The following is a 19,138-nucleotide window of genomic DNA, read 5'->3' on the forward strand; positions in this document are numbered from 1 at the left end:
TTTTCAGAAACATTTTCCTCCGTTTATTCCAAGAAAAAAGTTTTTCATCCCAAACGAGAAAATAAAATAAACAAACTTATATTATTAATAATAACAACAATGATCGATCAGTAAGAGGATAAGTATGACAATTCTCTATTTTCTTTCCTTTTTTTGTTGCTTTTCTCTATGATGATATTGGCTGTGGTCAAACATGCAGCTAAATAAGTCTGATGGTGGGGGGGCACAGGTGTGAGGCTGAAGGCTTCTCATTGGTCACCCACAGTGGTCATCAGTGGAGATGGCTGGCTAAAGCTAAAGCTCAGCTTCTCACAGAGGAGCGCTCAAACATCAAGGCCTTCAGGCTCGGATCTGACTAGCATTCTTCATTGAATCTAATGGCTTTGTTAGCCACAGAGCTAACAGTCTGATTGTGTTAATAAAAGCAGTAAAATTCAAACTGCTGGAAGCTGCCGATAAAGCTTAAATAATAATCAGCTGATCCCAGATCAGCTTTAAGACCAAATATGTGTCTGGAAGAGGAAGATGCTGATATTCAAAGAAAACGATGCTGCTTTATTTTTTTGAGTTCCATCCGAGATGCGAGGAGAAGTGATGCTGAGGTGGGGAGATGGGCGTGCTGCTTTGTACGAGGGTGTTTGCATGTATCAGCTGCTGTCCGGTGACGGCTCCCTGTCTCGGTGCATGGCTGTGGCGCTCTGGTGTTTCATGCTGTCCAGGTACTCCTGTTGGGACACGGCCAGCACCGATGCCAGGATCTCGTCGTCCTCCCAGTCTGTGAGACCTGAAACGCACACAGACCCGTCAAAGCTCCGCCATGTGATAGAATACACAAGTTAGCAAAAACCTTCCTTAAAGTCAGCTAGCGGGTCAATAGGAGTTCTGTTAGGCACTTCGTTCACAGATATGAAATCAACCAGGAAATACCAGATATTGCAGTACTTCAGCTGACCCTACAGACTCCCGACAGCGTGAACCTCATTTGTTCTTGAGTTTTAAAGAACGACTGTAAAGAAAACGTCCACACCGAGAGCCTCTTTGTCCTAACAGAACCCCAGGAGGTTCTGGGTTGGGTGAAATGTTGGCTGAGCACTGAAAGGTGACTGATGTTTGATGGCATCTCCTTAGTGTAACCAAGCACATGTCCCCTCTCTTGACTCCCAGAGGATGTTTTCAGACTGCAACACACTTCAGTCACCTGGTGGACGGCATGCCTCCCTGTGCCGTCTGTTCAATACCCGCATGGTGGCTCACATTGGCTCAGCATGGGACTGCAGACTGCTGCCTCTGACTCAAAACAGGAAAAGTGCTGTGCTGTTTCTGGGTCAAGGATGAGACAACACTTCACTGGAAGCCTATTCTAGTCACTCTAGTTCTTCCTTTCTCAATTGCAGTTTATTTTCTTGCTTGAACCTTTTTGTTTTGTGAGGGGAGGTCCCATCTGGCCCGGTCTGACCTGCTCGGCATCTGCATGAGTGGTTAAACCAGCGTCGTCCTGCTTTTACAGCCCACCTCTTCCCTGGAATCTTGTTTTTGTTTGAGCTTACAGGCTTCATTGCTGCGTCACGTTGCTTTTTGTCAAGCCACCTTTAGTTCCCATAAAGCTCTTCTTAAAACTTGAGCAGACTGTTAGGAATGTCTCTGATGCAGTTCTTCCTTTTTTGCTGTGGTAGATGATAAACTTTTTGTTTGTGTCTCAGATTCAAAGATGGTGCAAGAACAACGTGTCAATCAGAAAAAGCTTTTTGCTGCTCTTCATCTGAGAGAAACATTAAGACCCCCTCCGAAGAAAATGGTGTTTTTCATTCAGAAGCAGATGAAACATCTGCTTGTAGCAGTGACATAGAAGTTAGACAGAGAAGAAATTATAATAAACTCCTGCTGCTCTGCAGAAACTATGTCCAGGAAAATGACACAGGTTTTTGATCATTTTGCCTAAAACTGCATAATTATAATTAAAAGACTTTGAAAATAGCTAAACAGATGAAAAAATGTTGTTGAAAAAGCTTGTAGCAGGGACATAGAAGTTACAATGGGCGGAGTCAAAGTCTCCCCGCTCTGCTCTGTTCTGGTCCTCCAGGGGAAGGGGGCAGGCTTGCTCCATGCCAACGGCCCCGCCCTCAACTCAGAGGTGAATTTCTATTGAACTTCTGGTGCTCTGAGAAACCATGTCCTAGAAACCAACACAGGTGTCCATTATCGGACGACGTGTAAGCCTGGCTTCTGTGCCGTCCGTTAACGTCTGATAATGGACACCTGCAAGGCCATTACCCAGCTTATACCATGGTCACTCGTGAAAGAAACAAAAAAATTCACTTTTTAGTACTTTATTCTTGTTATTTCTTCGGCTTAAATTGCTTATTCACTAAAAATTGGACTGTTTGTTACGTGATGCGGCATGTCGTCATGGTAATGGCTGAGCCGGTATACATGCTGATGGTCACGATGGTTGAATAAAGCATCAGTTCAGAGAGAGAGTTCTCCTCTAACCACTTGTTTTTGTCCAGATGATGAAGCTAAAGGTTGTTTTAAAGGAGCCAGCGCAGTGATACAGAACATTTAAGTTATGTGAACGGAACTACTTTTTTAGGTGTGCATCATCACTGTGGATTATCACTTTTTAATCGAGGATTCACCTGGACCACGATATTAATAATTAAAAGACCACAGGGAATGATTTTACAATAGATCCAAATATGAATACCACTTTAAGGTATAAAGTGGAGGAAGGGGATCTGAAAAATCCATCTTTCATGAAGCCTAAAGCTGTCCTTAGGCTGCTGACTTTCTCGGTTCTTTTCGTTTGAGAATACCTGACCGCTGTCAGGATGTTTGTGAAACATCTGCCCTCCATAGTGTAAATGCTGTAGAGGGGCATGAACACAGACTGAATGACAAGAACAGAGTTGCTGAAGGAGCCCGAGGTGAGCTGTGAGGCCAGCCTCAGTCAGTCCGACGCACCACCGCGACCCTCCAAACTACCCTCCTTCATTTTGTTTCTGTGTGTGGCAGACTGACCCGAGCCCACCACAACTGGACTGGACTTCAACAGCTGTCAGCACAGACAGGAAGTGGAAAAAACAAACTTGTGATGGAGACCTGAGCTGGAGTGTGTCAGTGAAAAGGATCTTTGTTGGTGCTGCAGCCAACAGTGAAGCTGATAAACCCAAACAGATCAGCTCTGAGGAGTCAGAGGGCTGTTAGCCTCTGCTCTACACTTGCACACAAACTCAGAGAACTGTGGGTAAACCTGAAACCAAGAGTGTATTTTCACAGAATGCAAACCTCAAATAACCTCTTTCACAGACACACTTCTGCTTCCTGTTGACTCAGACTGAAGTTTGACTGTAAACAACAGAAAGCAGCGAGGAGTTGCACAACAGCTGCAGAGTGTGTGTTTGTGAGGAGCAGGTGTGTCCTCACACCTAGTTGTGAAGCAGGGGTATTAAGGACGGAGCAGAGGGCAGATTGAGGTTCAGACTCGACCTTTTCCTTTGGGGCTCCATCATGCAGGTTCCCACTGAGAATCAGGTGTTTCTGTGTGTGTGTGTGTGTGTGTGTGCATGCATTTGTGTGCTTGCTGGTGTGGGACATACCAAACGCTGTGGGTGACATCTCCTGCATGATGGCTCTATATTCCAAGTGATGACGACTTTGATTACTGGGACCTACACACAAGAACACAAACACTGTTAGGAAACACACACACACACACACACATACAGTCAGGGCCCAACATGAACACTCGCCGGTCGACAATTGCATAGCTCGTTTCTGCTTGGTGAGTGGAGTTTAGAGGGCTAAATGTTTACACCAGTCCTGTTTATTAGCCCTAATTTCTTTAATGTCGGGCTGTACGATATGAGAAAAACCTGCAACGTGCGATATTAATGATCAATTTTGCAATGACGATTTAACTTGAGATACATGACCAAATAGCAGAACAACAAAAAAATCATTTCCATTTCACTGCAACAGTTTAATTTAAATAAGAGTCAACATAACTTTAACTAGACGGAGCTGCATTTCCAGAAGAAAATGCAGGGTTGATGCTATTCTGCTGAATGAAAATGAACTTAAAGGGTAATAATTGGTAAAATAAATAAAGAAGTGATCACAGTTGACCATAAATAGAGTGAAAACAGCACAATAACAACAAGATATTTTTGTGAAAAATGCCAGAGCGGGTATCAAACCAGCGAGCTTCTGCAGCACAGAAAGAAGCAAAGGTTTTCAAGGATTCCCCGTGTATTTCAATGGAGGCAAAGATCCAGGAAAACCTGGAAAATCTTGAAAAGTTCAAGGATTTGAAGAACCAGAAGTCAGAGCTGCTTTATAGCATTCAACTAATTATACTCCAAATGAACCTCGTCTACATAGGAGGCGAACATCTAACATAAAAGGCTCCATCCAATTGGTCAAATGCATAAAGGGATTAATTTGATTCATTAAATACTTTAAGGTGCCATAAGATTGTTTTAGCACATTTATGGGAAACCATTTATTGCAATTTTCACCAACTTTTGTGATATGCATATTACACAGCTTGATATCGCAAAAACGATACATTTGCGGTTCATTGTGCGGGCCTACTTTAATGCTTCTCCTCTGCCGCCCGTACAAAAGCGCACACAACACATCACCTCTGTTAATTATTGTTTATGTGGTGTTTAGATCAGGCGGAAGTTTTAACAGGATCCAGCCAGCCTTTAAATAGAAAGGGTAATGTGAAGTGGAGGATAAAGCAGCTGGACCTAAAGGGCTAAGCAGAGAAAAGTGTTGATTTGGAGATAATATTGACACTCACTACACCATGACTCTGTGCTTTGCTAATGAACTGTTCTGTGTCTCGCCCATTTGCTAAAGTCTCTGACCTTCTTTTGCACCATGGAAGTGTTAAATAATGGGCAATATTTTCTCAGACCAGATGTTAAGGCGTGGCGGATTGAAAGGACCATCATGAAAACTGTTAATTTTCTGCATATAATAGACATGGATACACCATAAAGACAACTTTATTAGCAGCGTTTTTGTACAATAGAGCCTCCCCTCATGAAAGGGCTGTGACAGACTGTCCAAACATAACTTTTGATTTTTTAAGTGCTTCAATTCAGTGTGTGTGAATAATGAATATGAAACCTTTGGAGTCTGGAGAATTTACCAGGTAAATCTGGTCAATCTCTCTCTCTTTGTCCTCTTATGTTTTCAGATCAGGATTATAGATAAACGCAGAGAGTTTGGTTTTTCACTTGGAGTCAGAATTAGAAAGGGCTGAGTGGTCCCTCCCCCCTGGCGTTCCAAACAGGAAGTACCTGCTGGCTCCAAGAAGCCAAAATCCTACAGACTCGTATAGAGCCATAAACAGCTGCTCATTCTGTTGGTCAAAATCACCATTCTGGATCTGATACCTTTTTAGCATTTTTTTTGACAATCCTCCATTTATTTTAACTTTTTTTTTCTGTAGTCAAAGTTATTCCTGTTATAAACTGACCAATCAAATGCCTCAATAAAAGTAGGTGGAGCCTGCTGGCTCTAACATTTGACAAATTTTGTGTAGCCCGCTTTCAAGTGGTAGGGGTGTGGACTTCCAACAAGCTCACTCCTGATTGGAGTGAGTGGTTGTCAAAGCAATGCTGACTCGGACTGAACTCGGAGCGATCGCTGCTTACTGATGTCATCTGGCTCCAATGTGGTGGCCTTCGTATCATCATAACTGATGACTGAATTGACTTTGAGTGGGTGGAGCTTGAAGTAAACCATTTTGTGTTGGTGACGTCACACTGGTGCGGTTCAGGTCTCATTTACAGTCGGTGGGCAGTAGTCTAGAAAAACTGTTTTTGTTTTCTCAGCACATTTCTAACTGTATAGTTAAGTGTGCATTTCATCTATAGATTCCTGCCACTGGAAGAAGTCCCGCGCCCCCACAGAGGGTGAGAAGAGGATTTTCTTTTTTTTAATGTGCATTTATATGTGAAAAACAAGGACAGGTGGTTCTGGGAGATCCTGTGTGCGCCTTACCTGGGGCGCAGGGCGAAGGGGGCTTGCTGAGGATAAGAGCAGCTCCAGTGGGGGAGGGGGGCTTGTTGTTGGCTGACGTGGCAGATGTGAGGTCAGAGTGGGAGGGGTCAGAGTCGTGTTGCCGTGGCGACCGGGCGCTCCAATCATCCAGCCCGCTGGAAGCCGCTGCCGTGGCTGAACTGCAGGTGGCGCTGGCCTTACGGGGCTGAAACGGAGAAGAGATTTGACCCGCGTCCGCTGTGAGTGGGTGTTCAGAATCTGCCTGGACATTTGGTCACTGTGAAGTCAGATCTAACCAACAAACAAGAGCAAAGATCAAACAGAACCTCACTTGGTTCTGACACATTCGTTTGCTGCTGGTGCTGACGTTGGTTTCATAAAAACTGTCACTTGTGTTTTAGTCCACAGTGAGCCAGATAAACTCATTGCTGGTCTTCAGGAACCAGGATCTTATCAGACTTTGGTTGAGGTCCAATCACTGACTATACAGAAGATGAGCGAGAGCACAACACAAACGACAAATGCCAACAGTCAGGCACCAAATTTAGGCTCTCCGCTGAAGCTGGGGGGGTCCTGAACCTCACAGTGCTGTCAGGGAGGTGTGGTCCTGCCACTGTACCTGTCTGGCCTGCTTCTGCTGGTCCTGCAGCCACTGCAGGTATGACTCCCTGGCCACCTGCTCCTCGATGGCTTCGTTGGTCGCCTCCCAGTCGGTTGCCCTCTTCTTGTCCTCCAACATCTGCTGCTCGATCCACGACTCCTCAGACGTCTTGATGGCCGACTTCATCAGGGACTGGTCTGCATACTGGGAGGGAGAGGTCAGGAAACACAGGAGGTAATGAGAGTGGCTCAAGCTTTGTTCACACGAATGTGAAGCAGCTGATGCAGATGGCTGTGTTGAGCGCTTAGACATGACAATGTTTAGGCTGGTGGAGCTGGTGAAAAGGAGATGGGTGCTGGTACCCCCGGCTTGAAGGCGGGCAGCCCCAGTCCGACCCCGATGGTTGCCTTGTTGGGGTTCACCACGGAGTTGTAGTGGATGTTACGGTGGTAGCTGACTCTGATTGGCTCGTCGTTGTTTTGATGGATGCCGTGGAACGTGTTGATTGGCTCTGATGGAAGAAGAGGACAGCCGTGAGGCCGACGGCTGAAGGCTGGTTTCAGGCGGACAGCACCACTTACCTGTGCTGTACTGGTACACCTCCACTGGTCTGTTGTACATCTCGGCCATGGCCTGCATTTCAATGTGATTGCCGTGGCAGTTGTTTTTCCTCTTCCTGTTGATGTATGTGGTGAAGTCTTCTGTCACGTAGTTAGAGAAGTAGTCGGCATTCTTCATCTGAAAGCCAGAGACTCTTCATTAACTGTGAACTAGCAGAAAAACATTTGAGATGACCAATGTTTCCACTCACCAGATAGTCCATGCAGTGTTTGCGCACCACCTCATGCATGTCCTGATCTCCGTACACCTGATCAGCTGAGACACAGAGAGGGTTTGGGTTAGAGCAGAGGTGTCTCACTCCAGGCCTCAAGGGCCGACCTCCTGCTGGTTTTCCAGAAATCCTGCCTTCTCTGCTGGATCCCTGGATCAGGTGTCTTTAGCCAAAAACTAGCTTCCATGGCAGGCCCGAGGCCTGGATTCTGACAACCCTGGATTAGAGGATCTGTCCTTTAGAGCAGTGGTCTCCAACCACCGGGCTGTGGACAGGTACTGGTCTGTTGATCAATTGGCACCCAGCGCAGAAGAATTAATTAATAATGCCTGGTTCTTTTTTTTTCTTTTAAGTTTCGACAATCTTTTATTTCAAAAATCTTTAATTTTGAAAAATATCCAGATTCTGGGCGGAGGCCCCGGGGAAGGCCCAGGACACGCTGGAAAGACTACTGGGAATGTCTGGGGGACCCCCAGCTCCTCTGGGGAGATGGAAGTCTGGACATCTTTTTTGCCCCCGCAGCTGCCCCCGCAACCCGCTCCCGAATGAATGGAAGGAGACGGATGGATGGATGGACGGACGGATGGATGGACGGACGGACGGACGATAGGATGTATGGACGGATGTATGGATGCACGGATGGATGGACGGAAGGATGGATGGAACGACGGAAAGACGGACGTTACTAGAGATTGATGTTCCACTGCTGTTATCTGTTGTTATTATTATTATTAAAAGATTTATTTTTTTGTGATGATCAGACGTTTTTTTTTTCTTTTTAAAATCGGACCAAAATTAAACATACCCGGCAGCCCCCACCCCGTTCCGCCGGGCTGCGGTAAAATCCCCAGGGGTTGACCGGTCCGCACCCACATAAAGGTTGGGGAACACTGCTTTAGAGAACACCCAGGGCTAAACTCCAACGGTTTAAACCAAGTCAACCATCTGCAAATGTTGCCCTGCATCTTTGACCAGTCACCTAAACCTTTTGGAAAAAGTTTTTCAATCTCCTCCACCGCCCACAATGCACCCAACTCATGTATGCAATGCAGAGACAGAAGACCAGATTACTGCAGAGAGCACAAAAGTCTCTGGGAATCAGGACAAAGTGACAGCTAACACCTCAACAAGTCAGAGTCATGGTTGGGGGCTTTTCTGGCAGAAATAAACGCTGAATTAGGGGTGTGACAATAACTGCATCTACGCACGTTTTTTTTTAAAGTTCTGTATATGGTGCATGATTGGAACTATAATAAACAGATTAAACACATTCATCTTTTCTAAAAATTTATTTTTTCTGCTAGTCCTGTGTTCATACTTCAAGGTGAGTGTGCGACACGGCCGGAGGATTTTGTGTGTGTGTGTGTGTGTGTGTGGGGGGGGGGGGGTCGCAAGAGTGGGGGGGGGGGGGGTGTCGCAAGAGTTCAGGCACAGCGACTCTTTTATCACAGCGGTGATCAAAAATCCCACACCGTCACAGCTCTACTCCAGAGCAGTTTAGTAAAAAATCTGTCAGTGTTATTCTAACGGAAACCTTTTATTACTGTTCTTCTTCACTCTGTAACACCAAACATGAACGCGCACCGTTAAGGCCTGTACACACCGGGACGAATTTCGCGCGCGATTTTCGCCGACGTTTAACGCCGACGTTTAACGCCTCGTGACTAAACAAAGGGCACCAATGAGAGAGTGTGCACACCGACGCGAAAAAACGCCACGCGTCAAAGCGTCAAAAAAAACCAAACGCCTCGGGTTCGTTTTTTTTTTTTGACGCGTCGCGTCGAAATCTATTCGACCAATGAGAACGGCGCTTTTGCACACGTGTCTGGAGCCTCTGAAGTTACAGTAAAACACAACTTGGGGGCGCTCAAACACAAAACTGCCTTACTGAGCACACATACCAGCGAAGAAGATAGACACCGAGTTGCATCTACACTGCCGCAAAGAAATAATGACGGACATTCTAAAATATCCCCGAACCAAACACCAGTTGGAACAACTGGTGCTTGAAATATTCATGTTTTCTTTGTATGATTCTGACAAGCGCATAAATACTTGCTCTCTTCTTCTGAGTGAAAAGCGACTTTAACAAGCGTAAAGTTGCGCAGCGCCACCTGGTGTACAGAAGTATTTCTGTTTTACATTAAGCGTCATCTAATGTCAGGAAATGAAATTGCATGTTCACTCGGCTCATCGTCAGCGAAAATCGCCTGGGTGTGAACACAAAAAACGTGGCCAATAACGCTGGCGAATAACGCCTGGCAAATATTTGTCCTGTTGTGTGCGGGCCTTTAGATTTCCATGAATATCACTACATGTTTCGTTTGGGAACTATTTTGTGCAGTGCAACGTTACGTGTGTATAAACAAAGGTGGAGCCTCCTGCCCCGCGTTCTTCATGGGTGTCAGGCTTCATGGCTACCAGAAAGGTGACATAGTGTCTGCAGTCTGTTTATTACTGGGCAATATAGAATATTCTGAGAAAATGTCTGTACCAGAGAGCACAGGTGAAGCCTCACATGCAGCTGGAGAGCGGTCCACTGCGGAAGAATCAACACGGACCCCAACACACGAGTGTGCTCCTTCCTCCCACACACCCAGCGCGCTGACATACAGACACACACACACAATCATTCTACAACACTTGTGTAGTTAGTTCATTAGTTAGATAGGTAGTAGTTAGTTGTTATTTGTTAATAAAGAATACTGCGTTGTAATTGTATTCATTTGTGACGCAGCCGCCGGGGGATTTTGTGTTTGGCAGGGGGGGAGGACAACGGCAGAAAATGTTCGCTGGTGGTTCTGAGGTCCAGTTTGTTAACTGCTATAAGGACCCCTGATCTGGACATACCGGACACTGTCTGGATCCACTGTAACCTTCTCTCTGTAACCACTCCACGTTTTGGTATCTGTTTCCCAAAACCCTCCTGGCACAAGTGTAGACCACTTGCTCTTTCAAGCATTTGAAATGTTTACACTTTTTGTACGTCACATACAAACTGAAATGGTGATTATTGCATGTGTGCTGTGTCTGGAACCTATGCTTTAAATGAAAGAACCTGAAGGTCTGAAAACTAAAGAGCAGCAGGAAAACTCCTGGATGTGGATTTCTGTAACTGCATTTATTCATTTTATTATTTAGAAATATCTTCATTTTGAATTCAGACGTTTTTCTGAACTCCATTTGAAACGTATAACATCCTCAGACGATGAAAGTCACACAATCATTTAAATGTCAAGGGGTCACATCTGGGAAGCTGAGTCCCTTTTTTCTGTCAGCGCCACAACTGCCCTTTAAATAGGCAGCTATAGGTCAACACAACAAATGTACACACACACGTCCATGATCGCATGCAAACACACACCACATAGTGCACGAACAGACAGACATGCCAACACACAACACACATGCACGCAAACATACAAAAAGGCAAACACACACATGCACGCTCACACACGCACAAACAGTGACACATACACACACACTGGTGTTATGTAAATGAGCTTCACTTTGGGTCAATTTCTCGTTTGTCACATGATCTGTCACCGCAGAAATTCTCAGAACCCTGACGGGTTCCTTTTTCTCACCAACAGTTACTTCGAGTTTGATTGAAACCGCTAACACACACACACACACACACACACACACACACTAGCTCACTCATAACAAAACTAACACAGCTTCAGAAGCAGAAGATGTGAGAGCGAAACTCTCGGCGGGATCGTCCCCACAAAGCCTCAGAGACTCTGGGCCCTATAAGGACCTGATCTACTTCTAGAGTCAAGGTCTCGCTTTCTGCAGCTTTTGCTGCAGCTGAGTCAGAGGATCATCAAAACCCAGTTGTGTTTCACACATCATCTTCAACTCAGTGCCCTGAAGAGCTGCAGTGGTCCAAACAGACCTTCACGCTCTGCAGTCAGGAGCAAGTATGAAGCTAACGGTGCTCTTGTTCCAACACCCGCTTTGTCAAAAACATTTTCAAGCCTGTTCCATAAACAAGTGTCATTCACGTTACTAGCAATCCAAGTTTTCCCAGCAAGCTTGTTAAGACCTGAGTCTTAGCCTGGTCTTCAGACCTTTCTCCATCCTTCATCAGTTTTTCAGTTTCACCTCAGTCCTCTGTCTGAGATGTTCACCAAAACTGCACACATGGTGGATATGGACGGGGGAAACTCAGCGCAAAGTCTTCCTGATTTTTCTCTGTTTCCTTTTTTCTGTACTTCCTTACATGGCTCCAAACTAACGTCTGTTTACAGGCTCTACAGACTCCCTTTCGGAATATTTCTAGCTATGAAACTGACCTGAAGGCAGCCTTGCTTCCACAGTTTTCTCTCAGTCCTCGAATGCATCTGACCAATGATAAAGGGCTTTCTTATTATGCATGTATAAACCAGCCTTCCGTGAAGAAAGAGACAGAGGACTGAAAGTGACTTATAGCTTGTCTGCATGTAAAACTTTATCTCCATCTTTAAAACGTAATTTAGGGGAACACTAAATAAAAAGTCTGAAACAGAATTCCCAATTCCTTTCCTACTCACTATTTAGTGCGTTCACCATTTTCTAGTGCTGTCCAAAATCTGTAGTTTATGAGTGGACTCATAAATGACCATCGCAAAAATGCTGAGTCTTGCTGGCAATGCTGACTGTGAATAAATTATGCAACACTTTTCACAGAGTGGATGTCAAAACGAAAATAAAAATCCCCTCTTTGCATTATCACTTTATTTATGTCACAGAATAAGCGATGTTAAAGAAGATAAAGAAAAAGCCGTTTGGAGGATTGGTTTTTCTTTTTAATTTTGAGTCAACAAATGCAGCTTCATTGTGAAAATGAAAAAGTATTTCTGGTACTGACTTTTATTTTTAAGTATGAGACACAAATGCTTCCATTAACACGGGAGTCAAAGTTTGCTTCATGAACAAACCTCCAGTAGTCCTTTCAGGAACTCCAACATTTGGAATTGGCAGGTTAGAGTTTATCCACGCACACAATGGAGAGAATGATTTCATGTCTGTGCCTTTCATCAGTGATAGGGACGCATCAAAGAGGATTTAGCTCTTTTTCCGACATGCGTGTTATTTTTGACAGCTGCAACAGCTGCTCTGTTCCACCGAGGACATTTTTCGATCATGACAACACATTTGTGCTGTCAATACAACTAATTGTTAAGGAAATGTTCACTTGTATTCAAGTTAAAAAAAAACATTAAAAGGTGATTCATTCAAATTTTTCTTCTTGAGATAGATACAGTCCGTCTAGGTTTTCTAATCTCAGTTCCTCATTTGTTAGAAAGACAGATCACCTGATTTCAACATTAATTCTACAAATCAAACATACGAAAAAGAAACATTTAAAACAAAATAAATTCTATCAACTTTTATTGTGTGCTTTTGTCATAAATAAGTGGTATAATTAGAAAATGACAATGCTAATTAACTAGCAACGTTGGCCCCAAAACTCATTCTCTGGCAGGGACATTCAGCTTTAACGGTTCAACTGAAGCTCTGTTTGGACTCACAGGCCAGGACGGCAGCAAAGTGATCCTATCCTCCCACCAGAGTCAGGGGAGCGGAGGACTTTGACAGGCATCCAGCAGGTTTTTACAAACTGGTTTTGTCAGAAATGGAACAGATTAAAGTTTCAGTAACACAGAATCCTGCAGCTCTGATTTCAGCTTCATCATTCCAACTTGATCTATTATCACCAGCTAAATAATTACAATTTAAACTTGAGGCTTAGTATAGTGACTTGAAATGAATGGAGACTAGTAGGAGTGTGTATCAGCAGCAGTCTGGTGATATGATGCATATCGCGACATACTCCCCATGATTTGATATATCGCGATACAACTCAAGCTTCCCTGGTTTTCATGTGGAGCCCACTAAAAAGCACAGCAATCCTGGCAGCAAGGTGGCACAGAGTTTTGGTTGGGTACCTTTACCAAGTAAAAACTAAGTAGTTCATGTGTAAGAACAACAAAAAATGGGAGGCTGACTGAACATTTAGCAATTAACACAAGCTGATTCTTGCCGGATCTTGTTGTTTTGGTCGTGGTGTAGAGCTGCTCAAAGTGGCTCAGTGGGCGGTGCTGCCAGCTAGCAGTCAGGGGCTTAAGTGGAAAACAAGAGTCCAACGCTGAAGGATGCTCAGAAATAATTACATAAACATTGTCCTGACAGCATTTTGAATCGATACAAATATGGCGACATATCGCTGAATCATGTTTTCCTACACCTCTAGACATTCATGTCTTTAATGAACAGAATGAAATCAACACTGCATTCCTAACTTTTGTTTTGTGATGAGAAGATGCAGATTTCATAGGACGGTTCAAAGCAGAACTGTATTTAGCTCAAAAATGAAGTATTGGGCATCTGCACACCTTGATGCACCTGATGAGTCAGCTTAACTTCAGGAACAGGCTGGAGGCCTAAGTGGAGGTAAGGGCCCTTTCTGCTCGACAGAAAGTCAGTTACAGCAGACAGGAAGTGCAGAAACCAGAAGGAAACTCTGAGCTAAATAATGACAAACCCCAGATAGACTTCTGCAGAATTACTAATAAACCACACGCATGCAGAGAAACCATAGAGGCCCTGTGATTGGTCAGCCTGGGTCTTGTTCTAGGAAAGAGGCAGCTCCGCCCACACCGGAACAGCATCCTTCCTGCATCACTGTGCTGATGCTGATAAGCCCTTATCTGAACTGCCAAAGAAATGCCGGAGCAGAACCCGTGATGCCACTGGCTGTGAGGCTCCGCCCACTGTTTGGCTGTCAGATGCCCCGCCTCTGACAGAAGCTGTGGTTGTGCTCATGTCCGTCCCCACAACAGCTTCTTCCTCTTTACCAGGAAGTTTTCTAATCAGAGGTCAGGCACGTCAACAGTCATCACCGACTGCCCGAGAATTTCACCCACAACCCTCTGATGGGTGTTTCTGCTTTAGGAGCTGATCTGTACCCTGAGCACACAGAATAGGATCAGACTTTATTGATCCCATGAAGGGGCAAGTTTCAGGAACTACCACAGTCTACTCATTTCTTTTCTCTTAATTTATTATTAAAACTTTCTTCTTGCAAAATCATTTAATCCTTTATTGAATCGACTTCTGACATTACTAGGAATGTAAAATGAGTAAAGGAGAAAGTCTCTTTAAGTTTGCTGTAAACTTTCACATTTAAAACAGAAACGTAGGTTTTGGCAAAAAAAATAAAAAAGACATTCTGCAAAGCAAAACCACTTTATGGAGTGGATGGCCGGATGAGGCCTTTTCTAAGGGAAGAGGATTCTGAATCGATTCACATTGACTCCACCTTTGCACAGATCAGCCGTGCTGTTCCAAGTACAAAGAGTTTCCAAAACTCAGCATGATCAAAAAAGACTCAAAGTTAAAAGCGTGGTTGTGTGGACTCAGACAATAACGGGTCGGACATCATGTCTGACAGCCTCCGTCCTCCTGTCTGATGAACGGATAAGTCGCTCCTCGTGTTCCTGAAACTTCAGGGTCTTTAAGTTAATCGTACATTTCTGTTTTTTTTTTGAAAAGCTGCAAAAACAAAGACTGTGTTTTTGTCCCTCCAGCTGATCCAGACAGGTCACGAGTTGCATAAGTCTGTTGTGGTAAAACCTGCTGCCCTGTCACGAGGCGTGAAAGCAAAAACATCGAGGGCTGACTGAGATGGGACTTCAACCTCAAACAGCTCATCCTTTCCTGCAGAGGAACATCCCAGCTGGACTTCACTTGTGTTTGTCCACTGTTGACTTTACATTTGAATCCCTCCCGATAACAGCAGAACACAGTCGGAGTGGCGGGCACAGCGGCCATGCTGACCTGCGGTCACAAAACGCCGTGACCCTTCAGGACACTGCCATGGTGACTCTGACCGCTCCCCCTAAAATGAACTATTTGGCAACGAGAAGGAAGAAGGTTTGCATATTTCACTTTCAGTTGGAACACAAGCTTGTTTTTCTGCTGACTGAGGTTTTTGTTTCACCGAAAGAGCAACACAGCCATCAACCAAGCAAGCTAATAATCCACAATACCTGGGCTGTGCAGAGTCAGCAGCAGTTCTGTTGAAAATCTTTGAACCCACTGACCATACAAGTCAGGTCATACAAGTCGGTTCATACAGGTCAGTTCATACAGGTCAGTTCACACAGGTCAGTTCACACAGGTCAGTTCACACAGGTCAGTTCAGACAGGTCAGTTCACACAGGTCAGTTCACACAGGTCAGTTCACACAGGTCAGTTCATACAAGTCAGTTCATACAGGTCAGTTCACACAGGTCAGTTCATACAGGTCAGTTCATACAGGTCAGTTCATACAGGTCAGTTCACACAGGTCAGTTCATACAGGTCAGTTCATACAGGTCAGTTCATACAGGTCAGTTCACAGAGGTCAGTTCACACAGGTCAGTTCAAACAGGTCAGTTCACACAGGTCAGTTCACACAGGTCAGTTCACACAGGTCAGTTCACACAGGTCAGTTCACACAGGTCAGTTCATACAGGTCAGTTCACACAGGTCAGTTCACAGAGGTCAGTTCATACAGGTCAGTTCATACAGGTCAGTTCATACAAGTCAGTTCATACAGGTCAGTTCACACAGGTCAGTTCACACAGGTCAGTTCACACAGGTCAGTTCACACAGGTCAGTTCATACAGGTCAGTTCACAGAGGTCAGTTCACACAGGTCAGTTCACACAGGTCAGTTCATACAGGTCAGTTCATACAAGTCAGTTCATACAGGTCAGTTCACACAGGTCAGTTCATACAGGTCAGTTCACACAGGTCAGTTCACAGAGGTCAGTTCACACAGGTCAGTTCACACAGGTCAGTTCATACAGGTCAGTTCATACAAGTCAGTTCATACAGGTCAGTTCACACAGGTCAGTTCACACAGGTCAGTTCACACAGGTCAGTTCACACAGGTCAGTTCATACAAGTCAGTTCACAGAGGTCAGTTCACACAGGTCAGTTCACACAGGTCAGTTCATACAAGTCAGTTCACAGAGGTCAGTTCACACAGGTCAGTTCATACAGGTCAGTTCACAGAGGTCAGTTCACACAGGTCAGTTCACAGAGGTCAGTTCATACAGGTCAGTTCATACAAGTCAGTTCATACAGGTCAGTTCATACAGGTCAGTTCATACAGGTCAGTTCACACAGGTCAGTTCACACAGGTCAGTTCACACAGGTCAGTTCATACAGGTCAGTTCACATAGGTCAGTTCACACAGGTCAGTTCACACAGGTCAGTTCATACAGGTCAGTTCATACAAGTCAGTTCATACAGGTCAGTTCACACAGGTCAGTTCATACAGGTCAGTTCACACAGGTCAGTTCACACAGGTCAGTTCACACAGGTCAGTTCATACAAGTCAGTTCACAGAGGTCAGTTCACACAGGTCAGTTCACACAGGTCAGTTCACACAGGTCAGTTCACACAGGTCAGTTCACACAGGTCAGTTCATACAGGTCAGTTCATACAAGTCAGTTCACAGAGGTCAGTTCACACAGGTCAGTTCATACAGGTCAGTTCACAGAGGTCAGTTCACACAGGTCAGTTCACAGAGGTCAGTTCATACAGGTCAGTTCATACAGGTCAGTTCATACAGGTCAGTTCACACAGGTCAGTTCACACAGGTCAGTTCATACAGGTCAGTTCATACAGGTCAGTTCATACAGTTCAGTTCACACAGGTCAGTTCATACAGGTCAGTTCATACAGGTCAGTTCATACAAGTCAGTTCATACAGGTCAGTTCACACAGGTCAGTTCATACAGGTCAGTTCACACAGGTCAGTTCATACAGGTCAGTTCATACAAGTCAGTTCACAGAGGTCAGTTCACACAGGTCAGTTCACACAGGTCAGTTCACACAGGTCAGTTCATACAGGTCAGTTCACACAGGTCAGTTCACACAGGTCAGTTCATACAGGTCAGTTCATACAAGTCAGTTCACAGAGGTCAGTTCACACAGGTCAGTTCATACAGGTCAGTTCACAGAGGTCAGTTCACACAGGTCAGTTCACAGAGGTCAGTTCATACAGGTCAGTTCATACAAGTCAGTTCATACAGGTCAGTTCACACAGGTCAGTTCACACAGGTCAGTTCATACAGGTCAGTTCATACAAGTCAGTTCATACAGGTCAGTTCACACAGGTCAGTTCATACAGGTCAGTTCACACAGGTCAGTTCATACAGGTCAGTTCACACAGGTCAGTTCACACAGGTCAGTTCACACAGGTCAGTTCACACAGGTCAGTTCATACAAGTCAGTTCATACAAGTCAGTTCATACAGGTCAGTTCACACAGGTCAGTTCATACAGGTCAGTTCACAGAGGTCAGTTCACAGAGGTCAGTTCACACAGGTCAGTTCACACAGGTCAGTTCACACAGGTCAGTTCACACAGGTCAGTTCACACAGGTCAGTTCACACAGGTCAGTTCACACAGGTCAGTTCTCTCTTCAACGCTCCAATGTTTGGGACCCTTTTTGACACAAAGGTGGGGGCTGTATGCTTTTTAAACTTTTTTTAAATGTTTATTCGTAAACTGTAAATGGTTTAACAAAGGTAGAGTAGCTTCCAATTGGTTAAAATATTATTAAATATGATGTGTTGGCAGTTTTGAGGAGGATGGAAGATGTTCAATTCAAGAAAAATACAAAGAAATGATTTAAATGTACTTGTTAGCCTTTTTTATATTTGTCACAAAGATGTCAAGAGGCATGAATGTGAGCAAGCATAAGATTTATAAAGGCTTCTGGGGAAAAAAGGGGCTTCACGGCATTTCACTGCAGTTTGGCCTAATATCACAAAATCAGATGTTCAGGAAAAGCCCAAAACACCCTACAGTCTCCTGTCTCCATGGTAACCACTAAAGATCATGTCAGGACAGTTGGATGAACCAAAGGAATGTGTCAAAACAAGAAGGACCAGAGTTCCCAAAACTGCATCTGAACAAACATCAAGACTAGAGGAAGAAAATTCTTTGAGCACATGAGACCAGAGAGAAGGTGGTTGGACCTCATGCAGGGCTGTAGTTTGCAGAAAAACAACCCCCGCTAAGTCCTTTAGTCAGATGGCTGCGCTGGAGCTGCAGCAGCACACAGCGGGCCTGAAGAAAGCTGCGCTACATGTCAGTCTGCAAATTCCCAATGAAATGATGTGGACCAAAATTCTGCACTCGTGTCTTTGAGTGGCCATGACACGGAGCGAGTCAGACGGCGTGATGGGATGGTTGGAATGCAACAAACCCGTTTGTTCTCAAGTTAGATTAGAAACTGCAGACTGTCTTTTCAGGTTCTTCAGCCAGAATCAAAGCAGCAGAGGCATTTGACGGGTCTGACGGGTTTGACACACAGCAGCGCCTCAGCTGATGGTACAAACATCTTCTGGAGCTCCATCGCTGTCACTATTGAACATAAAAATGAAAACTGTAGGTGTGTATCTTACACGGCCACACCAAGAGTAAGGTCAAAACACCGCTCATCACGAGAGCCAGTCTGCTTTTAGCCCCGCCCTTTACCTTCCAGTTCAATCTTCAGCGCCAGAGATGTTACCAGTGACGCTAAAATGACCAAGAGGACCTGCTTGCAGACAGCATGGCACCCTGACATCATTAGCCAGAACCGGAGGTCCAGAACCAGAAGTTCATGTCTCTTCTTCCCAAACAAAAGTCCGCAAACT

The 19,138-nt window shown here is 44.8% G+C and overlaps 1 protein-coding gene across 2 annotated transcripts in view; it reads right to left on the reverse strand.

The window, feature by feature from the left end:
• Positions 1-19,138, reverse strand: part of otud5a (OTU deubiquitinase 5a) — a 30,241-nt gene continuing 11,103 nt past the window's right edge. For both annotated transcript variants that reach the window (XM_023957059.2, XM_023957058.2), the window contains exons 3-9: positions 7,431-7,495; positions 7,201-7,357; positions 6,982-7,130; positions 6,638-6,823; positions 6,019-6,223; positions 3,597-3,668; positions 1-784 (exon numbers count right to left, since the gene is read on the reverse strand). In XM_023957059.2, the coding sequence (XP_023812827.1) occupies positions 648-784; positions 3,597-3,668; positions 6,019-6,223; positions 6,638-6,823; positions 6,982-7,130; positions 7,201-7,357; positions 7,431-7,495 (971 nt within the window). In that variant the 3' untranslated portion in view covers positions 1-647. The remainder of the gene's footprint in view (positions 785-3,596; positions 3,669-6,018; positions 6,224-6,637; positions 6,824-6,981; positions 7,131-7,200; positions 7,358-7,430; positions 7,496-19,138) is intronic.

This window comes from Oryzias latipes, chromosome 7 (genome assembly GCF_053564925.1).
Source record: "Oryzias latipes strain Hd-rR chromosome 7, Olatipes_Hd-rR_3.1".
NCBI classification, from domain to species: Eukaryota; Metazoa; Chordata; class Actinopteri; order Beloniformes; family Adrianichthyidae; genus Oryzias; species Oryzias latipes.